At 37.5% G+C, this 20,328-nt stretch overlaps 2 protein-coding genes across 8 annotated transcripts in view; one reads left to right on the plus strand and one right to left on the minus strand.

Moving 5' to 3' along the window:
• NBEA (neurobeachin) overlaps positions 1-20,328 on the minus strand; it is a 796,125-nt gene that overhangs the window by 246,321 nt on the left and 529,476 nt on the right. For all 7 annotated transcript variants that reach the window (XM_074216034.1, XM_074216037.1, XM_074216036.1 and 4 more), the window contains one exon: positions 4,436-4,572. In XM_074216034.1, the coding sequence (XP_074072135.1) occupies positions 4,436-4,572 (137 nt within the window). The remainder of the gene's footprint in view (positions 1-4,435; positions 4,573-20,328) is intronic.
• On the plus strand, positions 36-4,649 carry MAB21L1 (mab-21 like 1). The gene has a single exon (XM_074216040.1). It carries the CDS (start codon positions 740-742, stop codon positions 1,817-1,819), a length of 1,080 nt encoding a protein of 359 aa, XP_074072141.1. The 5' UTR covers positions 36-739; the 3' UTR covers positions 1,820-4,649.

Genomic DNA, 20,328 nt, shown 5'->3' on the forward strand with positions numbered 1-20,328 from the left:
CAGCCTCCTACCTTTGGTTTGCGTGTCTATATCCAAGAGGGGGGATTAATTAACCGGGTTTGAGCTGAAGTAGGCTGCGGTGACGAGCCCAGTGGCGATTGGCCGCCCGCCTGCCTGGCCCTGCCTTTATAATTTCCACTCCAGTGCATCTGGGCTCTTATACAAACCAACAGCAGCTTCTTCTGACATATACACACACACACACACACAGACACACACACACACAGACACACACATATACACATACACAGACATCCAACACTTTTACACCATCTGATTAACAGCCTGGCACACACTGTGATTACAGGAAAACATAAATAAATACGAAAACAGTTGATTATTTTGACTACTGGAAGAGCTTTTCTGTGTCTCAGTGCAACTTTTGTTTTTATTGCTGGGAAGGTGATCTCTCCATGCCTTCCTCTCACACACGGATTCTTTAAAAGAGGGAGAGGAAGAGAGACAGACACACAGAGAAAGTGAGCCAGGCAGGGGGAGGTGGTGGGGAAAAGTAATCTTTCTTTTTAAAGCCGGCCGGGCTCAAAGATAAAAGGAACTGGAAAACAGCAACTGAGAAACAACAGCTACAACGCGTTGGGAAGAAATTTTTTGGGGGGGTTCCGTTTCAGAGGGTGGCAGCCCTGTTTCTCCTCTGAAGTTGGCTCCAGCTTTAGCAGCCGCATTGGATCCCACAGCCTATTGTGAGACTCCGGTGTACAATCCGGATCTCTGCCCCAACATGATCGCGGCCCAGGCCAAGTTGGTTTATCATCTGAATAAATACTACAATGAAAAATGCCAAGCCAGGAAGGCTGCCATCGCCAAAACTATCCGAGAAGTCTGCAAAGTAGTTTCGGATGTGTTGAAGGAAGTGGAAGTGCAGGAGCCCCGGTTCATCAGCTCCCTCAATGAGATGGACAACCGCTACGAGGGTCTGGAGGTCATCTCGCCCACGGAATTTGAGGTGGTGCTCTATCTTAATCAAATGGGGGTCTTCAACTTTGTGGATGATGGTTCCCTGCCAGGGTGCGCGGTGCTCAAATTGAGCGACGGGCGTAAAAGGAGCATGTCTCTCTGGGTGGAGTTCATAACAGCCTCCGGTTACCTCTCCGCTCGGAAAATCAGGTCCAGGTTCCAGACCCTGGTGGCTCAAGCGGTGGATAAATGTAGCTACAGGGATGTGGTGAAGATGGTGGCAGATACCAGCGAAGTGAAACTGAGAATAAGAGACAGATACGTGGTGCAGATCACCCCGGCTTTTAAGTGCACGGGGATCTGGCCCAGAAGCGCTGCCCACTGGCCACTTCCCCACATCCCCTGGCCCGGACCCAACAGGGTAGCCGAGGTCAAAGCTGAAGGGTTCAACCTCCTATCCAAGGAGTGCCACTCTCTAGCAGGCAAGCAGAGTTCAGCAGAGAGTGATGCCTGGGTCCTGCAGTTCGCAGAAGCAGAGAACAGACTACAGATGGGAGGCTGCAGAAAGAAATGCCTCTCCATTCTCAAAACCTTACGGGATCGACACCTGGAACTGCCGGGCCAGCCTCTGAACAATTACCATATGAAGACTCTGGTTTCTTACGAGTGTGAAAAGCACCCCCGGGAGTCGGACTGGGACGAGTCTTGCCTGGGCGACCGCCTCAACGGGATTTTACTGCAACTTATATCCTGCCTACAATGCAGGCGCTGTCCTCACTACTTCTTACCCAACTTAGACCTCTTTCAGGGAAAACCTCATTCAGCTTTGGAAAATGCTGCCAAACAAACGTGGCGACTGGCTAGAGAGATACTTACTAATCCAAAAAGTTTGGAAAAACTTTAGAGGACGATATTATTAACAAGAGCCGAAATGATTCCCAAGTCCTGATGAAAATTAAACTTCCTGTTTAAATCACAGTCAAATATGCCACTTGACAATGCAAACAATAGCTTCTCTAAAAAGGAATTTATCTCTTATGCATCATGAAGGGGGGTTGGGGGTGGAGAAAGGGGAAAGAAGGGAGGGGAAAAATTCAAATGTAATAGTATTGAGACTTCTTTTCAAAACATTTTTCGTTTCCCCTGAAAAGTCCACAACACCTGGAAACAACTCGGCAGAAAGACAACACGATAGTGACTATCCTGCCCTAACATCAATGGATTAAAACAATCTCTGGTGATTTTAGGTACCTCTGTCAGTGAGTAAATGATATTTGGATGCTGTCAGCTGAACAAAAGTCTAATGTACATGTTAATATGTATCAAATATTGTGATCTCACATTGTCTTTGAAAGTGTGGATGTTGGTGTGTTGTGATTTGGTGAACAGAAGTTAAATTGCCATTTTTGGATACTTCAGGACATTCTCTGCTAATGGAGATACCATTTAAAGGTAGATTTTTCTCATGGTACTTTTGTCAACTGTCTTTGAAAATGTCTGAACTTAAAAGTTTACATTTTTGTTTCAAATATATTGCTTGTTCTATTTCTAACATTCCATAAATATACTTGAAATGTTATTTAAATATATTCAGAAGAAATTTGGATTCTGCTTATATAATAACGCTTGAATATCTGAATTATATATTTGAAAAAATGCACTTGAAATACACTGGAGAATTACTTTTGTGAATTAGATTTTAATTTCTGTTGCTGGTTTTTATTTAATTACAAGTTAATAAATGAAGTAAAAGAAAAGTTATGTTTCAATTCAGAATTAATTCTTTTCTATTTGAAAATCTGTTATGCTTCATTTTGAAAATGAAGCCAACACATTCTTTAACACTTCAGAAGTGCACAAGTGTAATCAGAAATAAATGTAACTTGAAATAATGGTGAAAACCACTACAACTTTAACTACTAAAGACTATCAACAACTGTCACTTTCTTCAGTAGTAGAACAGCAGTATAACTTTTTTCAGTGGTCAAACCCAGAAAAGATTGTTTTTATATAAGTTAGGTTTTCATTAGGAATATTAAAGAAAAGTCAACTCACTAGAGCTAAGGCTATTTAATCTGGCTAATTTTTTAAAAATCAAATTCCCTTCAGAATTTGAAAAAAAATAAAACAAAAGGGAGATGGTTAATAGATTGCCTAGCCAGTAATAATAAGATAAAGATCACCTCAGACATGCAATAATATTATGCTTGATAAAGATGCCAGAATCCTAAAATCAGAAACCTAACCAGTCTATTCCTAAACAAGATGATAAAATACATTGTAAATGATGATGATTACTCACTATTAAAATGCATTTAAAATTATGTGATTTGTTTTGAAAGTAAAAGAGACAAGAATTTGAAGAACATCCTGCTTAAATTAAATATTTAGAGTCAACAAGTGCTGAAAAGGGCAAACCAACTGTAGACCTTGAGTTAAAAGATTTCCTTTGAGATTTTTAGTATGGTAAATATTATTGTCCAAAGACGAATTCTATGATTTTCATTTTATTTCTCTGGTCAGAATTTGGATACCAGACAAGACTGAGCTACAACCCAGACCCAATTCTGTATTGGAAATTCATTCTTAAAAATGTTAGAATAATGATTCTTGAAAAATATTTTAATGTAATTTAATATAATCTCTGTAAACTGATGCCTCCATTCTCAAATATAGAAAATTCTCTTTACAAATGTACTATGCTATAAATATATATACATAAAACCCTGGCTATTGAAAACAAAATACCTTGGTTCAAAGCAAATCTGAATATCAGATCCTTCTCCATAACCCTCTATAGTACTTTATAAACAAAATATAAATTGTGTCTTAAATATGATCAAGTATTTTATAGTTCCATATATAATATATGCTCCTTTTCAAAAAATATAGTTTAAAATAAAAATGCAAAAGCCAAGGATTTTTGTATTTTTTTTTTAGAAAAATCAGCTTTATGAAGTTTTTGGGAAACCTTAAATCTACCAGTAATTCTCATTTTAAGGAATAAAGTCAATTTGAAAAATATTGGTAGAATTGTCTTTAAGGATTATCCCTCCCATCCCACCTCCTTTCAACAGAGGCTTTCAGTAGATGATCCACCTAGCTTCTATTTACACTATTGGGGGAGGGGGGAATTAAAGGCATTATTACAATTCCCGTCTTGTCTTTGGAGACTATGAGATCGCTTTTACCCCTGGGGATTTCAGGGCAATTGGTTTAACTACCGAATCTGCCCAAGTTCATACAAAGGTATTCACTCTAAGACTGTGAAAATGTTGCTGCTGTGGTCATCGAGTATTTTAAAGTATGAAAATATTTGACTTTCATCATCTCCACACGAGTTAAAGAACCAGAGTAGATACATTGTAACCATTTCCTTTGCACCTCAGCTTGCAACCCCCCCCCCCCCCCGGTTATTTTCAAAAAGCCGGAGTCGGCCGCCACCGTCCCAGCGTGGGCGGAAGACCTCAAACTCGGGCACAGATTGGCTAAGGGTGCCGAGTGGGGCGCTTGTACTCACTTTGGGGTCGATCTTCTTGAAGGCAGGATCGTCTTCCTCTACCTCGAAGTATATCTCCGTCGTGGTGATGGAGAGCGTCCCCTTGGCCACCACCACGGGGGCTATGAGCTGGGCCGGCGTGCTGAGGACCACGGGGCCTGCAAGACAAGCACAGGCGTCAGGGCCGGCCGGGGCACCCCAGCCCCCCCCCCCCCCCCCGGAGGACGGGCACCGCCACCACCACCGCCGCCAGACGGCTCTGGCCAGCAGGCGTTCGCACCAGAGCGCTGCCCGGTCTCATTTTCCACAATTCAGAATTCGAGGAAGCCTGCCTGCCTGGCTGAGCAAGTCTAAGCCCCTTTTAGGCCCTTATATTCTACCACCAGCCCCATTTTGTAAAGTTCCAGACGCTGCCCCTCAGCGCCGCGAACCGTGCCCCAGAAAGGCTGCGCTACCAGCCCGAGGAGCGGGGGGGGGGGGGGGGGGGGGCATCGCGCTCAGGTTTCCCAGGGAAAGTGCAGTTTTTCCAAAGGGCCGGGACAATCGCCGTTACCCCACGGACCCAGGATTATGCAGAACGGTGCCAGGGTGGAGAAAGCTGATCTCCTCTAGGGATGCCTGAGGCCGGGGATGGGAGGGAAGGGGCTCCAGAGGAAGGCTTTATTCTCAGGTCCTCTGAGCAGGGCCAGATGGATACCAATTGGATAGAGCCTCGAAGTGGCAGGCACTATCGGGTCAACTCTGTTTCGGAAGAGGGTGAAGACCCCAGCAGTGAGCATCCTCCTGGGGAGTGTGTCAAGGCTGAAGCCGGAGAAGAAACTTGAACAAGGATCTTCTCGGGAAACCGCCTGTGGGCCCTCGTGAGGTTTCCACTTTTCAAGGAGAGGGAGCAAAAGGGCCGCTGAAAGTAAGCGGAGTGCGGGCATCGGGCTCAACGGGCCGGGGCTAAGCAGAAGCAGGAGAGAAGCCGCGCACTAAGAAAAGGTGGCCCGGGGCCGCGGGGTCAGAGGAGTCACTGTGAGAGGGAACTCGGGGGGCCTCTCCCACACAGACACAGACAGGCTTACACACACACACACACACACACACACACACACACACACACACACACACAGCCGGCTCCTTTCGGAACAGCCCCAACTTCATCGCCACTAGAGAGAAGTTGTAGTGAGCCAGGTCTCCCTGGCCAGCCCCGGGGCTGGGCCGGCGCCGGCGGGGCGGGGCGCGTGTTCGGGCCTCGGGTGGCCGGTGGCCCGCGGCTGCCGCCAGGAGAGAGGCCTTTATCCCCCCCCCCCCCGGGGGTACCGTGGCCCCTCGCCGTCGCGCTGCTCGTGCTTTGCCCCAGCCCTCCCGCCCGGCGGAGTCCCTGCCTGCACCGAATTAAAGGCCAGGAGGGGAGTGATGTACGTGCTCGGGGTATGTGTGAGGAGGGCGAGAAGCAAACGCCCTCCGCCGCAGCTCAGCCTCCGGCCGTGACAGTTCGGACACTACCGACGCAAACTCTATTTTCTTTCATTTTATTGTTTTCTATCCCCTAATAAGCCGGCCTGGCCTCCTGACCCGGTCAGCTGATGCGGGTCACGGGCGCCCGGCTGCGGCTTCATCTCCCCGTTCTCCCTCCATCTTCTCTCGGCGCTTTGCTCGGAGGGGGCCTGGCCGCCTCGAGGGCCGCCTCGGCCCGGGGCCGCGCTTCTTCCCAAAGGGCGAGGCGATCGATCCGCAGCGCCGCTTTAAGGGCTCATCAATCTTAATCTAGGTTGCTCGAGTAATTATGCCCGATTCTCTTGTACGATTACAAGTGGATTTGGGTTTCTATTCCCCAGGCCCCTCTTCTTTGTGTTTATTGAAAGATTGGTGCAGACGGCAGTTCCCTGATTTGCTGATCCATTTGCCCTTTTAAACAGACCCTCTGAACCCCTCCTTTAACTCTTCAGCACCCAGGTGACTTCAGCAAGCCCGCAGTTTCCTCTCAAGGAAGCAGTGAGGCTGCGATTTGGGGAAAGGTGGGGGAAAAGGTTGCAGTGATCTAGTTAGGAAAAAACAACTAAATCTTTCCAGTCCTTGCTAATCTTCAGAAGACTCCATAGTTGTTGGTGATTTTGAGTTTTATGCAGAGAATTGTCCCTTAGTCACTCAAGGCAGTTAAAAAGAAGATGAAAAAAAGAGCAAAAGCTTCCTTCTAGAAGAATAATTGCATCCACTGATTAAATCCAAAAAATAAATGTAAAATCTTTAAATTGATAAAAATCAGTGGACTTGTCAATTTAAATAAAAAATACACATTAATGGGAAAAACTACAAAAATCATATTTAAACATAACTTTTTGATCTTTTGATTACTAATTTAATAAAAACTAATGAATAAAATGTATATTTTCATTAACTCCTAATGAGAACACATTTTTCTATCTCATTTTTTGCATTTCCTTCAAATTTAACTGTGTTTTAGTTCTAGGGGGGTTTAAGCCATTTTCTGAGGGAAGCAGTGGCTTCAGAAGGTTTCTGAGTGAGTTTCCTCTAAGAAAACTGCAAAATAAAACATTGAGCTTTAATAATGTGTCATTTTTTACATTTGTCATTTTGAAATCTCCAGTTACAATTTCCTGTACCATAGCTTGTTTAAAGATCACTGAGTCTTTTTGTCACAACTTTCAGGGAGCAAACAAATGATGGGGGTAATATGTAGTTAATCCACTGCTGCTATATAGAAAAAATTATGTTTTAATCCCCTTTAGGGAAGACTCTGAGTTTTAAGAATCTGATATTAAACTGTTTGGCATAATAATAATAATAATAATAATAATAATAATAATGATAATAATAACAATAACAGCAACAACTATAACACAGCACTTCCATTGTACATAAAAAAACCACAACTGTAAGAACTGTAGCTCTTTAAGTATCTGGGAGTTCTGGAACCCCATCCAAACATAAATGCTCATTAAAGACAAAAGAGCACCATTTCCCAATACCAGAAAAGACATTCTAGCTTACTCTATCCTAGAAAGATAAGGTGAGGGCCTACAGATGTAACTCTTTACAGTGGTTTGGGGGTTGAACCTAAATATATTCATTGCTATCAGCACTATTGTAATAAAAGTGTGAATGATGATGGTGAGTCAGTAGGCCTTTACACAAATAGTATTTAGGTACAGTAATACAAATGGATAATACTAAACCTCCTCCCATTGTGCTTATAAACCAAGGATTGCAATTTTCCACCTGAGATAGTAATAAAAGACTTTGTTTCCTCCTGGAATTCAAAAGACAGTGGTTTAAAGAGCATTGCGTCATACTATTTTATAAAACTGAACAAAAGGCATGTGTCATATTGGATGTTCATTAACAAATATTATGAGCAAAAATCTCTTTAAAAATGAAAAGATGGCAAGAAAAATAAAGAACAGCAATTCAATATTTAGTCCCACAGGTACTGGAGTCAGTTGAGATGTGGAACTTCATTTTAGAGATAGTTTGGTAAATATGTGTTAAGGGAAGTATTTGTCAAATATAGTGGAAAGAGAAGTTGTTTAAAAAATGTGAGTTTAGAAGGTTACCTTTAAAATCAAGAGACTTAGTATATTTTCTTAACTTTATAATAAATTTCTAGTCACAAGCTCAAAATTAAGAACAATATGAAATTAAAGTTTTAAGAACTATTAATTATTAAAGCAAAAAGAATGAAATTTAAAGTGAATTAGCAAACACTGTCCTTGGTCATCTTAATTTTTTATCTCAGTTACTAAATTTTAGAGAATGTAAGAGCTAAGAAGGATTCTTTTTATAAAAAAAATTCTTATTGATATGACAAATATTTGGTAAACAGCACATTAAAGGAAAAGAGATATATATTAATTGCAAAGAACATTACAAATTATTTTTAGGATAATGATAAAATCCTAAATCACATGAATTTGTTAGTTTTTAAAACTTAGTTTACTTTTTGCAAATATTGCTACAGCAAGGGGATGAAATTTAGTTATGCAATCAAGAAATGAGAAGAAACTCATATCTATATATTTAAATTTCAGGTCTCTAAATTTGTCTCCATACATAGAAAAAGAAAAAAACATTTCATGAAAATTTCTATTTACATTAATCTAATATTCTATTTGTTGCTTTTTAAGATTATTGTGTTTAAAATGAGGCAGCTAGGTGGCTCAGTGGATAGATAAGAGTACTGGATCTGGAGTCAGGAAGATTTTGAGTTCAAATGTGGCCTCAGATCCTTACAAACCCTGTGATCCTGGGTAAATCACTTAATCTCTGTTTGCCTTAATCCACTGGAGAAGGAACTAGCAAACCACTCTAGTATTTCTGCCAAGAAAACCTTATAGATGACACTGAACAACAACAACAACGAAGTTTAAAATTAACATTCTTAGGAAACTAAGAGTTTAAGTAAACTGAACGTTTTATTTTAAATTAATATTTCAAAACTCAACGTAGAGAATAATTAAAGGAAGGGGAAAACCTGGGTTCAAATTTCCACCTCTGATATTTACTAATTCTGTGATCCTGAGCTAGTGAGTTCATCTTTTTGTGCTCTGTGTGAACTTGCTATCTGCATTGGTGGAAGGAATTCTCACATCAAAATTCCCTAGACAGGAGAGTATTTGGATAACTTTTTTTTTTAAAAGAAGGTAAAAAGGCTTTAATATCAGTCAGTTCACTATTATTTATTAAGTAAATGCTCTGTGTCAGGCACTGTGCAAAAACCCTGGAAATAAAAAGAAAAGCTAAAATAATTAAAACAGTTTTTGCTCTTAATGAGCTTACTCAAAATAGCTTAAAATTAAGTATCGAACACTAAACATTATGGATTTGCTAGTTTGATTGGGGGAGGGGGAGGAAAAGGGTGATAGTATAGAAGGTGAAACCTAAATATAATAAATTTAGGACTCCTGGTTTAGAAGTTATCAGGCCCACTCCTTTGATTCTCAAGCATCTAAAATTACTCTCCCTGGAAAAAATGTCTAAATAAAACAATGCAAAAGAATTTCCTTCACAGTTGATTTAAAAAGTAAAAACTTATCTAGGGGAAACATAGTTATGCAATCAAGAAATGAGAAGAAACTCCTATCTATATATTTAAATTTCAGGTCTCTAAAAGAGTGTCAAAAAAACCCATGGACGCTAAAATATCCTATTCATGTACCCAGGTGATTTTTTGGGGGGGGCAAATTCTATATCTGAGCTTTGGACTGATATTTATGGTTCCTTACAGCTTTAAATCTATGATTGTATAATCTAATGCTCTGCTACTTAATCAGGCAGTACTAAGCACTAACTTAGTTAACTGATACTGAATACAGTAATCAAAGATATTCAGATTCTACAACCCTATCTTCCAAAGTCAAGTCAAGTGTCCAAAAAGGTGCCTTATCTTTTCAGGGTCAAAACACCTAATCTATCTAAAAGGAATAACAAATAGAGGGAACAAAGCAGCCCTCTTTCTTTGCAGCAATTTACCATAATTTGATATTTGTTCTACCATATCAGAAAATTACAATATTTCATATTCAAGATTAAAATTATACTCCTTTTTGCCTATTCTCTTACTGTCTATTTTGAAAAACAGGAAAGCTAATTGTCATAACAATGGAACAGGCTAAAACAAAACTTGGCAGGCTCCAATTCTAACCCTCTATTTTTCTCTTGAAATTTATTTGTAGTGGAGAAAAAAAATCTTGAGAGCATATCCTATCCCAAATTCAGCTAGGGGAGGGATCTCTAAAAACCTCTTTGATCATAATTTTAGTAAAACATAAATTAGCTGGATCTTAACAGAACATGCACTAATAAATGCAGAAATACCCAAGCATTTAAGTAAGTGCCTAGATGTTCCAGTTACCATGCTAAAATAAGCCTGAGTGTAAAAGTAAGCATGTCTTAAAGAAGTCTGGATACAAATGGAAAAGACAATATCTAGAAAAATAAGTTACAAGATGTTTAAAATAAATACAAGGTAATTTTGGGAAGCAGGGCACTAAATTTTGGAAGGATCAGAAAAGGCATCATGCAGAAGATTTTACTTGAGTTTAGTCTTAAAATACAGCAGGATTTCTAAGATATAGGAGAGTCATTTTGGACAACCAATGCAAAGACAGAGAGGAGGGAAAATAGTAAGTATTGTGAAAAGGTAGGCATGCACCAAGCTGTGAAGTTTTAAACAGAAAGAGGAATTTATATTTGATCTTAGAGCAGAGCTTCTCAACATTTTTTGGTGTCCTTGAACTTTTTGGCAGTCTTGTGAAACCAATGGAACCCTTCTCAGAATCATGTTGTTAAAATATGATGATTTTTAAGAATTACGAACCCTATGTTAAGAATCCCTTTTCCTAGAAGTAAGAGGAAGGCACTGGAATTTACTCTGGTGGTAAGGAAAATTTAACATAGTTAGATCAAAGGGAAATTATGTTGAAAGTTTTTTAGCTAAACAGACTGAATAGAAAGCTGTTAACAATAATTTCTAGGAGACTCGATGAGGGCCTAAATTTTTAGTAGTGGCCAAAGTAAAAAGAAGGGGTCAATTATGAGCAATTTTGTAGAAATACAGAATTAATTTTTGGCAGCTGAGTAGCTATGTGGGGTGAGTGACAGTGGGTGGGGCAGAAGAAGGACACTAAAGTTTGGAATCTGATTGGGAAGTAGTAAGATGACTCTCTTATAGCAGGAAAGCAGCATTTCATGAAATAGAAAACTTAAAATTTTACTATTACCTCAAGTTAAGCTACCAAAACTATTGTCCAGTGAGTTGCTATTTTTAAAGCACTTAGCTTGATCCTGGCACACAGCACTTATTAATAATGAATTATATATGTTATTTATAATAGTGTGTGTTTAAAAGATCATTTAAAATACTTGATTACAGAGGAGCCTCCTTCAGAGATGCCCCAAGAACAGTACTATTCCAGAATGTCCAAGAGAAGATAATTCCACCAGAGGACTCCCTGGACTCTTCTGTGACTCAAGATGAAGTGTGCTGAGTAAATGAACATTGGGAGCAGGTCCCAATGTAACCAGGTTACAATTAGACCTGATGTTAATTAATATTGATGATCATTACTGTATTACTTTTTTTTCCATGGTGCTCACTGCTTACTACATTTTCTTGGTTGCCTTTACCTTGGTGATATGTAAATTTTTCTTTCATTTCCACACCCCTTACTCTCCTCAGAGTTCTGGCCAGGCTGAGCAAATGAATCATTTGGAACATAAGACCATTCTGGGTAAACACTGCAGGGAGACACATCTGAGATGGCCTGAGGCCTTACCCCTTACCTAGTAGACCAAGGGGGAACTTTGCCTGTTGCCCTTTGAAATGCCACTTGACCATTCTTCTATTATTGTTAAATCCTTTATCTTAGTTTACAGTTAAGGGATAAAACATCACTCCCTTCTTATATGCCTCATCTCACCATATTTTTTTTTCTTAAGACTGCTTCCTAGTGACTATTATAGCTTATGCTTTGGCAGTGGATTACTACCACCTTTAGTGTTCAAGGTTAGATCAAATTTTCTCAAGGTAACAGGCAGATCTTCTTGGAGCGCTAGGTCTGAAGAGAGGAACTGTAATTGTTAGACTAAAGTGACTCCATTTTGTGACTAGTTTTCTGTAAGTTTTGCCTCTCAACACTATATGTCCTTCAATTCTTTGCTGTAAAACCCCTACTTATTTGATATCAGAACATGCCTTAGTCTAATCACTGCATGATTGATACATTCCTATTCCCCTTTTGCACTATGTAAAAATTGTATAAAAAGTCAAAGAATCATGAGCCTTTGAGTTCCTGAGCTGAACAGGAGCCTTGGACTCAATTTGTTTTTGCAACTGCATATCTTGCTGAATAAATTGTTGCTGAATGTAAAAAACAAACTAAAAACCCTTAATTACATTGTTAACTAATTTTTGGAAATCATTTAAAATTTTTATTAATAAGACCATATTTGGGCTTCTAGGTGGAGCAGAGACCTGGACCTGGCATCAGGAGGACCTGAGTCCATATCTGGCCTCAGAAACTTGATACTCTCTGTCAGATCTTAGGCAAGTCACTTAAACTCATTGGCTCACAAAAAGAACAAAAAAAATACCATATTTGAAAAAAGTTTTAAAATTACCCCCCCACAAAAGCCTGGAAAACTGAGAATTTTTATAAAAATGGTCCAGTTTGATAATTTATATGTTCTTTGTCTGGATTAAAAAACCCAACTATTTTTCTATTTATTTTCTAATGACATTTGCTAATGATTAGAAATTTTCTCATTTCTAAAATTAATAGAAAATTATATTTTCTAAAAGAACATGAAAAGTACAAGTTTACATAATCTTCAAATAAGATGGACCTATGAGAAGAGAATAGACATAAGATGTCAATTTTCAGTTTATTTGACCGCTTAAGTAAACATCCTAATCATAAGCTTACTATTTGGATACCAAATAAAACCAATGTATTTTGAAAGGAAACCAAAATAGTTTGATCAGTTTGTGGTTATTAAATCCCTAAGTCATTTTTACTGAAAACAGAATTTAGCAATGTGATTCAGTTAAGACTTTTTTTTTTCCCCTGGGTTGGGCTGCCCAACTTGACTGCCCAATAGCAATGGATTGGCAAAGTCTGAAGGGAGAACTTAGTGCTTAGCTGAAGTATACTGCTAAGCTCCTTCCTTAACTTCACCTAAACTCCTTCTTTAACTCAGAGTACATGGAAGTAGAAACAAAGATTTTCACTGAACAGTTCATTTGTCCTTAAAAATATTTTTGTTGCTACTGAACAGGTCAGATGCCAATTAATATTATTAATGATAAAAAGCTTTTTCCAAAATGTTTTGAATCACTTTCTTCTGATACAGCCCAAGTCTTTCAGATCACTAAAGCAAACCAGTGACCTTTTTCTTCCCTCTAATATCTAATTTAGCTAGATCATAGAATAAATGAAAAAAAATCATTAATTCCTTACTATATGAAAGCTCTGTACTAAGTGCTCGGGAATACAAATAGGAAAAAAATCATACCTAGAAATACAAATACATTTCTTTTTTTTTTTTAGATTTTTCAAGGCAATGGGGTTAAGTGACTTGCCCAAGGCCACGCGGCTAGGTAATTATTAAGTGTCTGAGGCCGGATTTGAACTCAGGTACTCCTGACTCCAGGGCTGGTGCTCTATCCACTGCGCCACCTAACCGCCCCATACAAATACATTTCTTAAAGAATAATGTATTTAGAGCTGGAGGGGACCTTAGGCCCATAGGTCCTAATCATTGGGGTAGATTTTGCCCTCCAGGTCCTGTGCTGCCAGAATCTGAAAATAGTCTAATTTACAATATATATTTTTTTTACAAAATATTTTAAATGAGTTATTTAATCACACCTTAAAATATTTGGTGTGAGATAAAATAGGAATTATTATCCTTATTTTATAGATTAGGAAACCAGAGTAAAGATAACAAGTAATAGAGCCAGAAATGGAAGCCAAGTAATTTGATTTCAATGAAGTGCTCCTTCTACTAATACATTGTTGCCCCTACCAACTCACTACCAAGAGCTTTAGGAAGCAGGGGTAATAAAAAATTATTCTTCTTCAGTGTTGTTTAATTTATTGTTTTGTTCACTACTGAAACTTTAAAAAGTGATAGAGAATTAATAATATAGATTATTTTCAGAGTTGATTGTTCAACAATAATCAACATATTATTATAAGTATGTTGGAATCCTAGTTGAAAGCAATAATTATGGAATCTCCCCAAATTTCCAGAGTGTTATTAAGTTTGCTTTTTTTTGAAAGCATTTTGGAATGAAGTCATTTTCACAATAAAGAGAAGAGGTCCACAAAGGAAGGGGGAAAAAACCTCCAAATGTAAGATGGTTCATAAGAGCTAAGTATTATTTTAAAAAACTTGTGAGATCAGAGATGGGTAAAATGACAAAAGAAAGATTTCATTAAAAAAACAAATCTGATTACATAAAGTAGTAATGATGGTATCATAGCTTAAGCTAATTATGTGTTATATTCTTTTAACATAATTTTCAATTCTGTACATTTTAGTAGAGCCAAGTAAAGGTTTAGAGTATTTTCAAGTCATGGATATTTTTGAATTTCGTAAAAATTGGATTCAGTAAGTTTTTGTTTTTTTAAACAGAACCTGAATTGACTTTAAATAGTTTTACAGGGTTTACATAGACTTCCATAACAGAAGAGCAAGGGGCAAGGAAGTTAGAGATTCAGGGCAAAACCTTTATTATTTTGTCTAGTCCTATATAATGCTTTTAAAAACCTAAAGCTGGAAACTTAAAGATAGCATTTGTTAGAAGTAGGGTTGGATGAATGTGGCTTTTCAACTTTAGAACTTTGTGGGTTCTAAGTTTCAAGCTGAACTTGAATCCTTTGGGAATAGTATTTATGACTGACAAAACAACTTCCTGATTCAAAGAGAAAGAAAAAGGGGGCTTATAAAAAGGCTCATAAGGCTTGTTGGACATCAAATAGCTTTTACAAAACAACATTTTGATGAGTTAAGTGTGAGTGAGTAAGGAACATATGGATTAAATTTCCCTTGAATACACATGGGTTTAAAAATTAAGGGGGAAAGAAGTAGGCAAAAATGCATTAGGGGTTTCAGTGAACCTAAAATGTTTAAAAGACAATCTTAGGCAATCTTGCAATTCTAGTTAGAAATCAGTGAAGGAAAATATACAAAAGAATATGGAGAAATTTTGTGTCAGTAGTATTGTGGAATACTACCATCTTTTATAGCTAATATAAGGTTTTAATTGTATAAGAGCAGATATGTTTCAGAAGATATAATCTTATCCAAAATAAAGTTGAATCTGTAAGATAACTATATTAATGAATATTTTGGACTTTTTGAATCCCAACCCATTTCTCTCTTTTATTATTCAAGTTTCTGTAAAATTCAGCTTTTATAATTTTTTAGTGTCCATGCATTCAAAATCATGGTCAAGAATCTTGAGCTATTTAGTCTTTTTCTGTTCCCCAGCATTTTTTTTTATGACTCTTTTCCTAACTTCAATTCTATATAAGAAAAGTGAAGGAGAGAAGCAATGAATTAATATTCAACCTATAAAAACATTTTCCTTAGTTATACTATACTTCATATTAAAACATTTTAGGTGCCTGAAATACTTGGATATTAGTATTAATTCTCCATTTTATTCACTTGCAAGAAATACTTGGGCATTCCAATTACTAAAAGTAGCATTATCATATATATTCCAAAATATCATGGCTTTTGAGTCCTATGAGTTATAATCAAACATAAGTAGGTATAAGATACTCAACTATTTCTTGAGTGAATGAAATAATGTATTAAAAGATCAGGAGGCAGAAAGGGACTATGTTAGGAAGAATCTGGAAGATCTGATATCTATTCATTCCCTTGATCTAGTATGTAACAATGAAATTGCAGAAGATGCAAACACAAACTTTGAATAACTAAAAAAAAAAGACAAAATTGAATTAAGTCACAAGAAGCAATACTTCTAGGCACTTGATTGAAAGGCGGGTAACCATCATTTTTTTTAATAACTTCTATTATAAGAGCTCATTAACTCTATCCTGATTCTTTTAATATATACCTACTACCATGATCTGTTTCTCTCTTTTTTGTCCTAAATTCAGGAACACATTTCTTTCTGAGCTCTAAGGTGCTTGCCCATGAAACCTGTCTTTGTTTTTGGCCCCAAGATTTTATGCCCTTTCCTTTTAAAATCCTCTTCCCCCTCTCCCCAAGGCTTTATAACATTTTTATCATATATCGATGATCACGAATACTTATTACACTTAAAATAACACCATGGATCTATATTTATTTGGCATCTTTAGCTTGGCTACAAAATGAAGATAAGTTCATAGAATTATTTTAGAGTAATTTTTAGATTTGTTGTATTATATAATACATTATTTTCAGTAATTTACAGTATCATTTTAGAATGAAATATAGATTTTTCTTTTGCCACTTCTATTAGAGTTTGTTTCCTTTCTTCCTTCCAAATTGAATGAATAATTTAAAAAAAATCATTTGTATTTTCATCTGCAAATTCTTTCCCTTTCATGCACCCCTCTAACCCCTTGAGAAAATAGGAAAAAATAAAACACTTTAGATCCACAGTTAAGCATATACAAAAATAAAAGTTTCAATCTTCATTCTTGAGTCTATTACCTCTATAATTGGAGATGGGTAGTATGTTTCATCATGAGATGGCAGGCATATTTATTTTTTTAAATTATTATTACCAATAACAATAATATACTGTCTTTGAAAACAAGAACTCCAAGAGATAAATGGTTGAATAATTTATTGTAGTGCATTCTAACAAATAAATTATTAGAATAGCATGGAATGGGGGGCAGCTAGGTGGCAAAGTGGATAAAGCAGTGGCCCTGGAGTCAGGAGGATCAGAGTTCAAATGTGACCCCAGACACTTAATAATTGCCCAGCTGTGTGACCTTGGGCAAGTCACTCTTAAACTCACTGACTTAAATAAATAGAAAAAAACTAAGAAAAAGAATAGCATGGAATGGTACAAGATTCTTGATTTTTAGAACATGTTTTATTATCAAAGTATATTTGAGAACTGAGCAATTATATGGATAATCCAATTAATATAAACAGTTAATCTGGATAATATAGGTCAAAAGAATATCTTCTTTCAACAGTGAGGGTTTTCTTTGCCTGAATTCACCAGATAATTGTCTCAATTATTCAGTTTTCTTTTATGTAAATTCGTTTGTTAATAAAATGTTTGGTTTTTTTTTCAGATTCTATTTAGCAAGGTGCTATGCTGGGCACCTTAGGGGCAAAAATAAACATAAAGTATGGTGCCAAGCATCAAAGAATTTACAACCCAGGTATATAAATAATGAAATTAGAAGATAATAATTGCCATAATACTGGTATGAACCAACATTGTATACAAGTTTTGGGCAAGGATAGATCACTTTTTTTCCCCAAGAATAACCAAAGTAAATTTTATAGAGGAAATAGGATTTAAGATGGGTCTGAAAGTATGGTAGAATTTCAAAAGGAGGAGATTAGAGAGGATCCCAGGGAGAAAGAATGGCACACCCTACTCTAGTATATGATAAAAGAATAGGCCTTAAGTTTTTCACATATTTATAAAAATTTAAAGTACTGAAGAGACAGAGTCCTCAAAAGTCATCTAGTAAAACTGATGCATAAAAGCAATTTCTACTCTAATATACTGGATCAGGTCATCTGGTCTTAATAACAACAAAGAGTACTATTTTTGCTAGGTACTGTTAAGTGATGGGGATATAAAGAAAAGCAAAAAAAAAAGAGTCAAAAAACATATCCTGCTCTCAAGTTCACAATTCAGTGGTGGAGACAATGTGCAACCAACTATTTAAAAAAACCAAAATACATACAAAATTAATTACATTAGAGTAAATCTCAAAGGGAAAGAACTAAAGAAGAACTAGGAAAGGCTTCTTCCAGAAACTAGGACTTTAATTGAGATTTGAAGGAAGCTAAGAAGTGAAGATGCGGATGGAGTAAGGGAGAAGAGCCAGTGAAAATACTTGAGTTTGGGAGACGGGAGTGTCATATTCAAAGAAAAGAATAAATGAGAGGGGAGTAAGAGATAAGTAAATCAGAAAATATAAGGTTTTCAAAGCCAAACAGAGAATTTATATTTGATCACTTAGGTAACAGGTAGCCATTGGGTAAGGAGAGGAAGGCTGATGTGGTCAGAGCTACATTTGAGGAAGATCAATTTGAAGAATGAAAGTTTGAAAGTTGTAGACTATAATCAGTAGGTTATGGCAGTAACTCATGGGTGAGATGATGAGAACCTGCACTAGGGTAGTGGCAGTGTCAGAGGAAAGCAGATCTTGTAGCCTGAGATTTTATGAAGGTGGAAACAGGACACAGTAACTGATTTGATAAGAGGGATGATTAGAGAGTGATGAGTGCAATCTGACACCAACATTTGGGAACAAGGGTAACCAGATGGATTGGTGATACCTTGGATAGGAATGGGAAAGTTTGGTAAAAGGGAGAGTTTGAGGTAAAAAATAATGAGTTCAGCTTTGGACATGTGGATTTTAAGATTACTATGAGATGTTTAGTTGATATGTTCACTAGACAGAGATTTCAAGACTAGATGTCAAGACAGAGGTTATAGCTGAATAGACAGGTCTGAAAATCATTTGTATAGAGATGATAATTGAAAAGAGATGATAACTGAATTCAATGGGAACTGATATGATTATCAAGTGAAATAGAATCAAGGAAGAAGAGAAAAGGATCCAGGACAGAGACTTGGGAAACAACGATGGTAAACAGAATAGCAATCTGTGTTAGGGACTGCTGTGTGTGTGGGAGTGCTGTGAACCTTCATCACCTGGTGCCCTTGAGCACCAGAGCCTTATTTTACTAAGTGCCACAGGAGTGGGAGTAGATTAGAGACTGGGAGGACTTGTGTTTTGGTGAATAAATGGAGACCTTGGTGTACAAAGGGAGAACTTGTCTTGTCTCCTGCCCCTTCAATGCTCACCTGGGGAAAGGTTGAGGGAGTCCAGAAAGGTACTCAACAAACCTGGCTGAAAATCTAGCAAAGGAGATTGAAAAAGAGTCAGGTAAGAGGAGAACCAAGAGAGAACAATAATATGAAAACTTAGAAGAGAGAATTTGACAGTGTCAAAAATTGTAGAGATAAAGAAGCATGAGGATTAAGACAGAGACAGAGAGAGATAGGAAAGTAAGTGAAGGTACCTATTGTAGAGGTCCTCAAGGAGTTTAGACCCTAAAGGGAGGAGACAGAATGATAGATAGCAGGAATGAATGGGTCATATAAAATTTTGAAGTTGGAGAAAAACATGGGCATGTTTGTAGGCATTAGGGAAGCAGCTAGTAGAAGGGAGACATTGAAGTTTCATTAGACAGTAGGGATGATAAAGGGGGAAATCTGCTGGAGAAGACTGGACGGAATGGGATCACTAGTGTATGTAGAAGGTTAGCCTAGGCAAAGAGAAGGGACATCTCTTCATATGAGATGGTGATGAAAGAGAAGGAAACTGAGTCATGTGAGAAGAGGAGGCTGGTGGAAGAGGAAGTTCTTGGCAAATGACCTTACTATTATTTTTTTAATCAAGTGAGTGAGGCTGTGGGGAAGAGAAGCTATGAGAGATTTGAGGAAGGAAAAAAAGGGGTTGGTTTAAAAGACTTCTTGAATAACTCCAAGAAGGGGAGAATACACTATCTCTTGAAGCTGCTCATTATACTTTTGGATAGCTCTAATTTTTAGAATGATTTCTTAACTCAAACCTGTATTAGATTCTTAGAAAATTCCTTCCATAGCTCTTGGTTCTACTCTCTGGGGCCAAATAAAACAAGTCTGATCTCTCCTTTACATGACAATCCTTCAAATACTGGAACTTAACTAATCTTCCTCCTCTCTACCCCTCACACCCAAGTTTAATCTTTCTAGTGTGATTTTTATATATCTTGAATATTAATTCTCTAATGTCATTTTTATTCTGTCCTTTCCTGGATAAAAGATCATGCTCACTGGTCAGAAAAGCAAGGGAAAAAAGCAGTATATGTTTTATGTTGCATTCTCCAGTGATCATTTTTTTATTCTAAAAGCAAAAGTCTCATCCCCTTCTATCATCTTCTCTTTTCTCTCAATGTAACTAAAATCTCTTTGAGTGAGGCCAAAAGGGTGCTACTCTTTGCTAGCATCAACAATGCTGCTATTCTCTTAAGTTTATCCCTCTAACTTACCTTGATTCCTGATTCTGACTTTTTTTTTTAACTTTTAAGGAGTCTACTGTGGAAGTCTGCAGTGAAATTTTATCAGTTTCCAGATAAACTAAAATTTCCCTCTTCATCAGAATTGTTTCCCTTTATGACTTCAGAATTTCATTCTT

The sequence above is a fragment of the Macrotis lagotis genome, chromosome 1 (assembly GCF_037893015.1).
Source record: "Macrotis lagotis isolate mMagLag1 chromosome 1, bilby.v1.9.chrom.fasta, whole genome shotgun sequence".
NCBI classification, from domain to species: domain Eukaryota; kingdom Metazoa; phylum Chordata; class Mammalia; order Peramelemorphia; family Peramelidae; genus Macrotis; species Macrotis lagotis.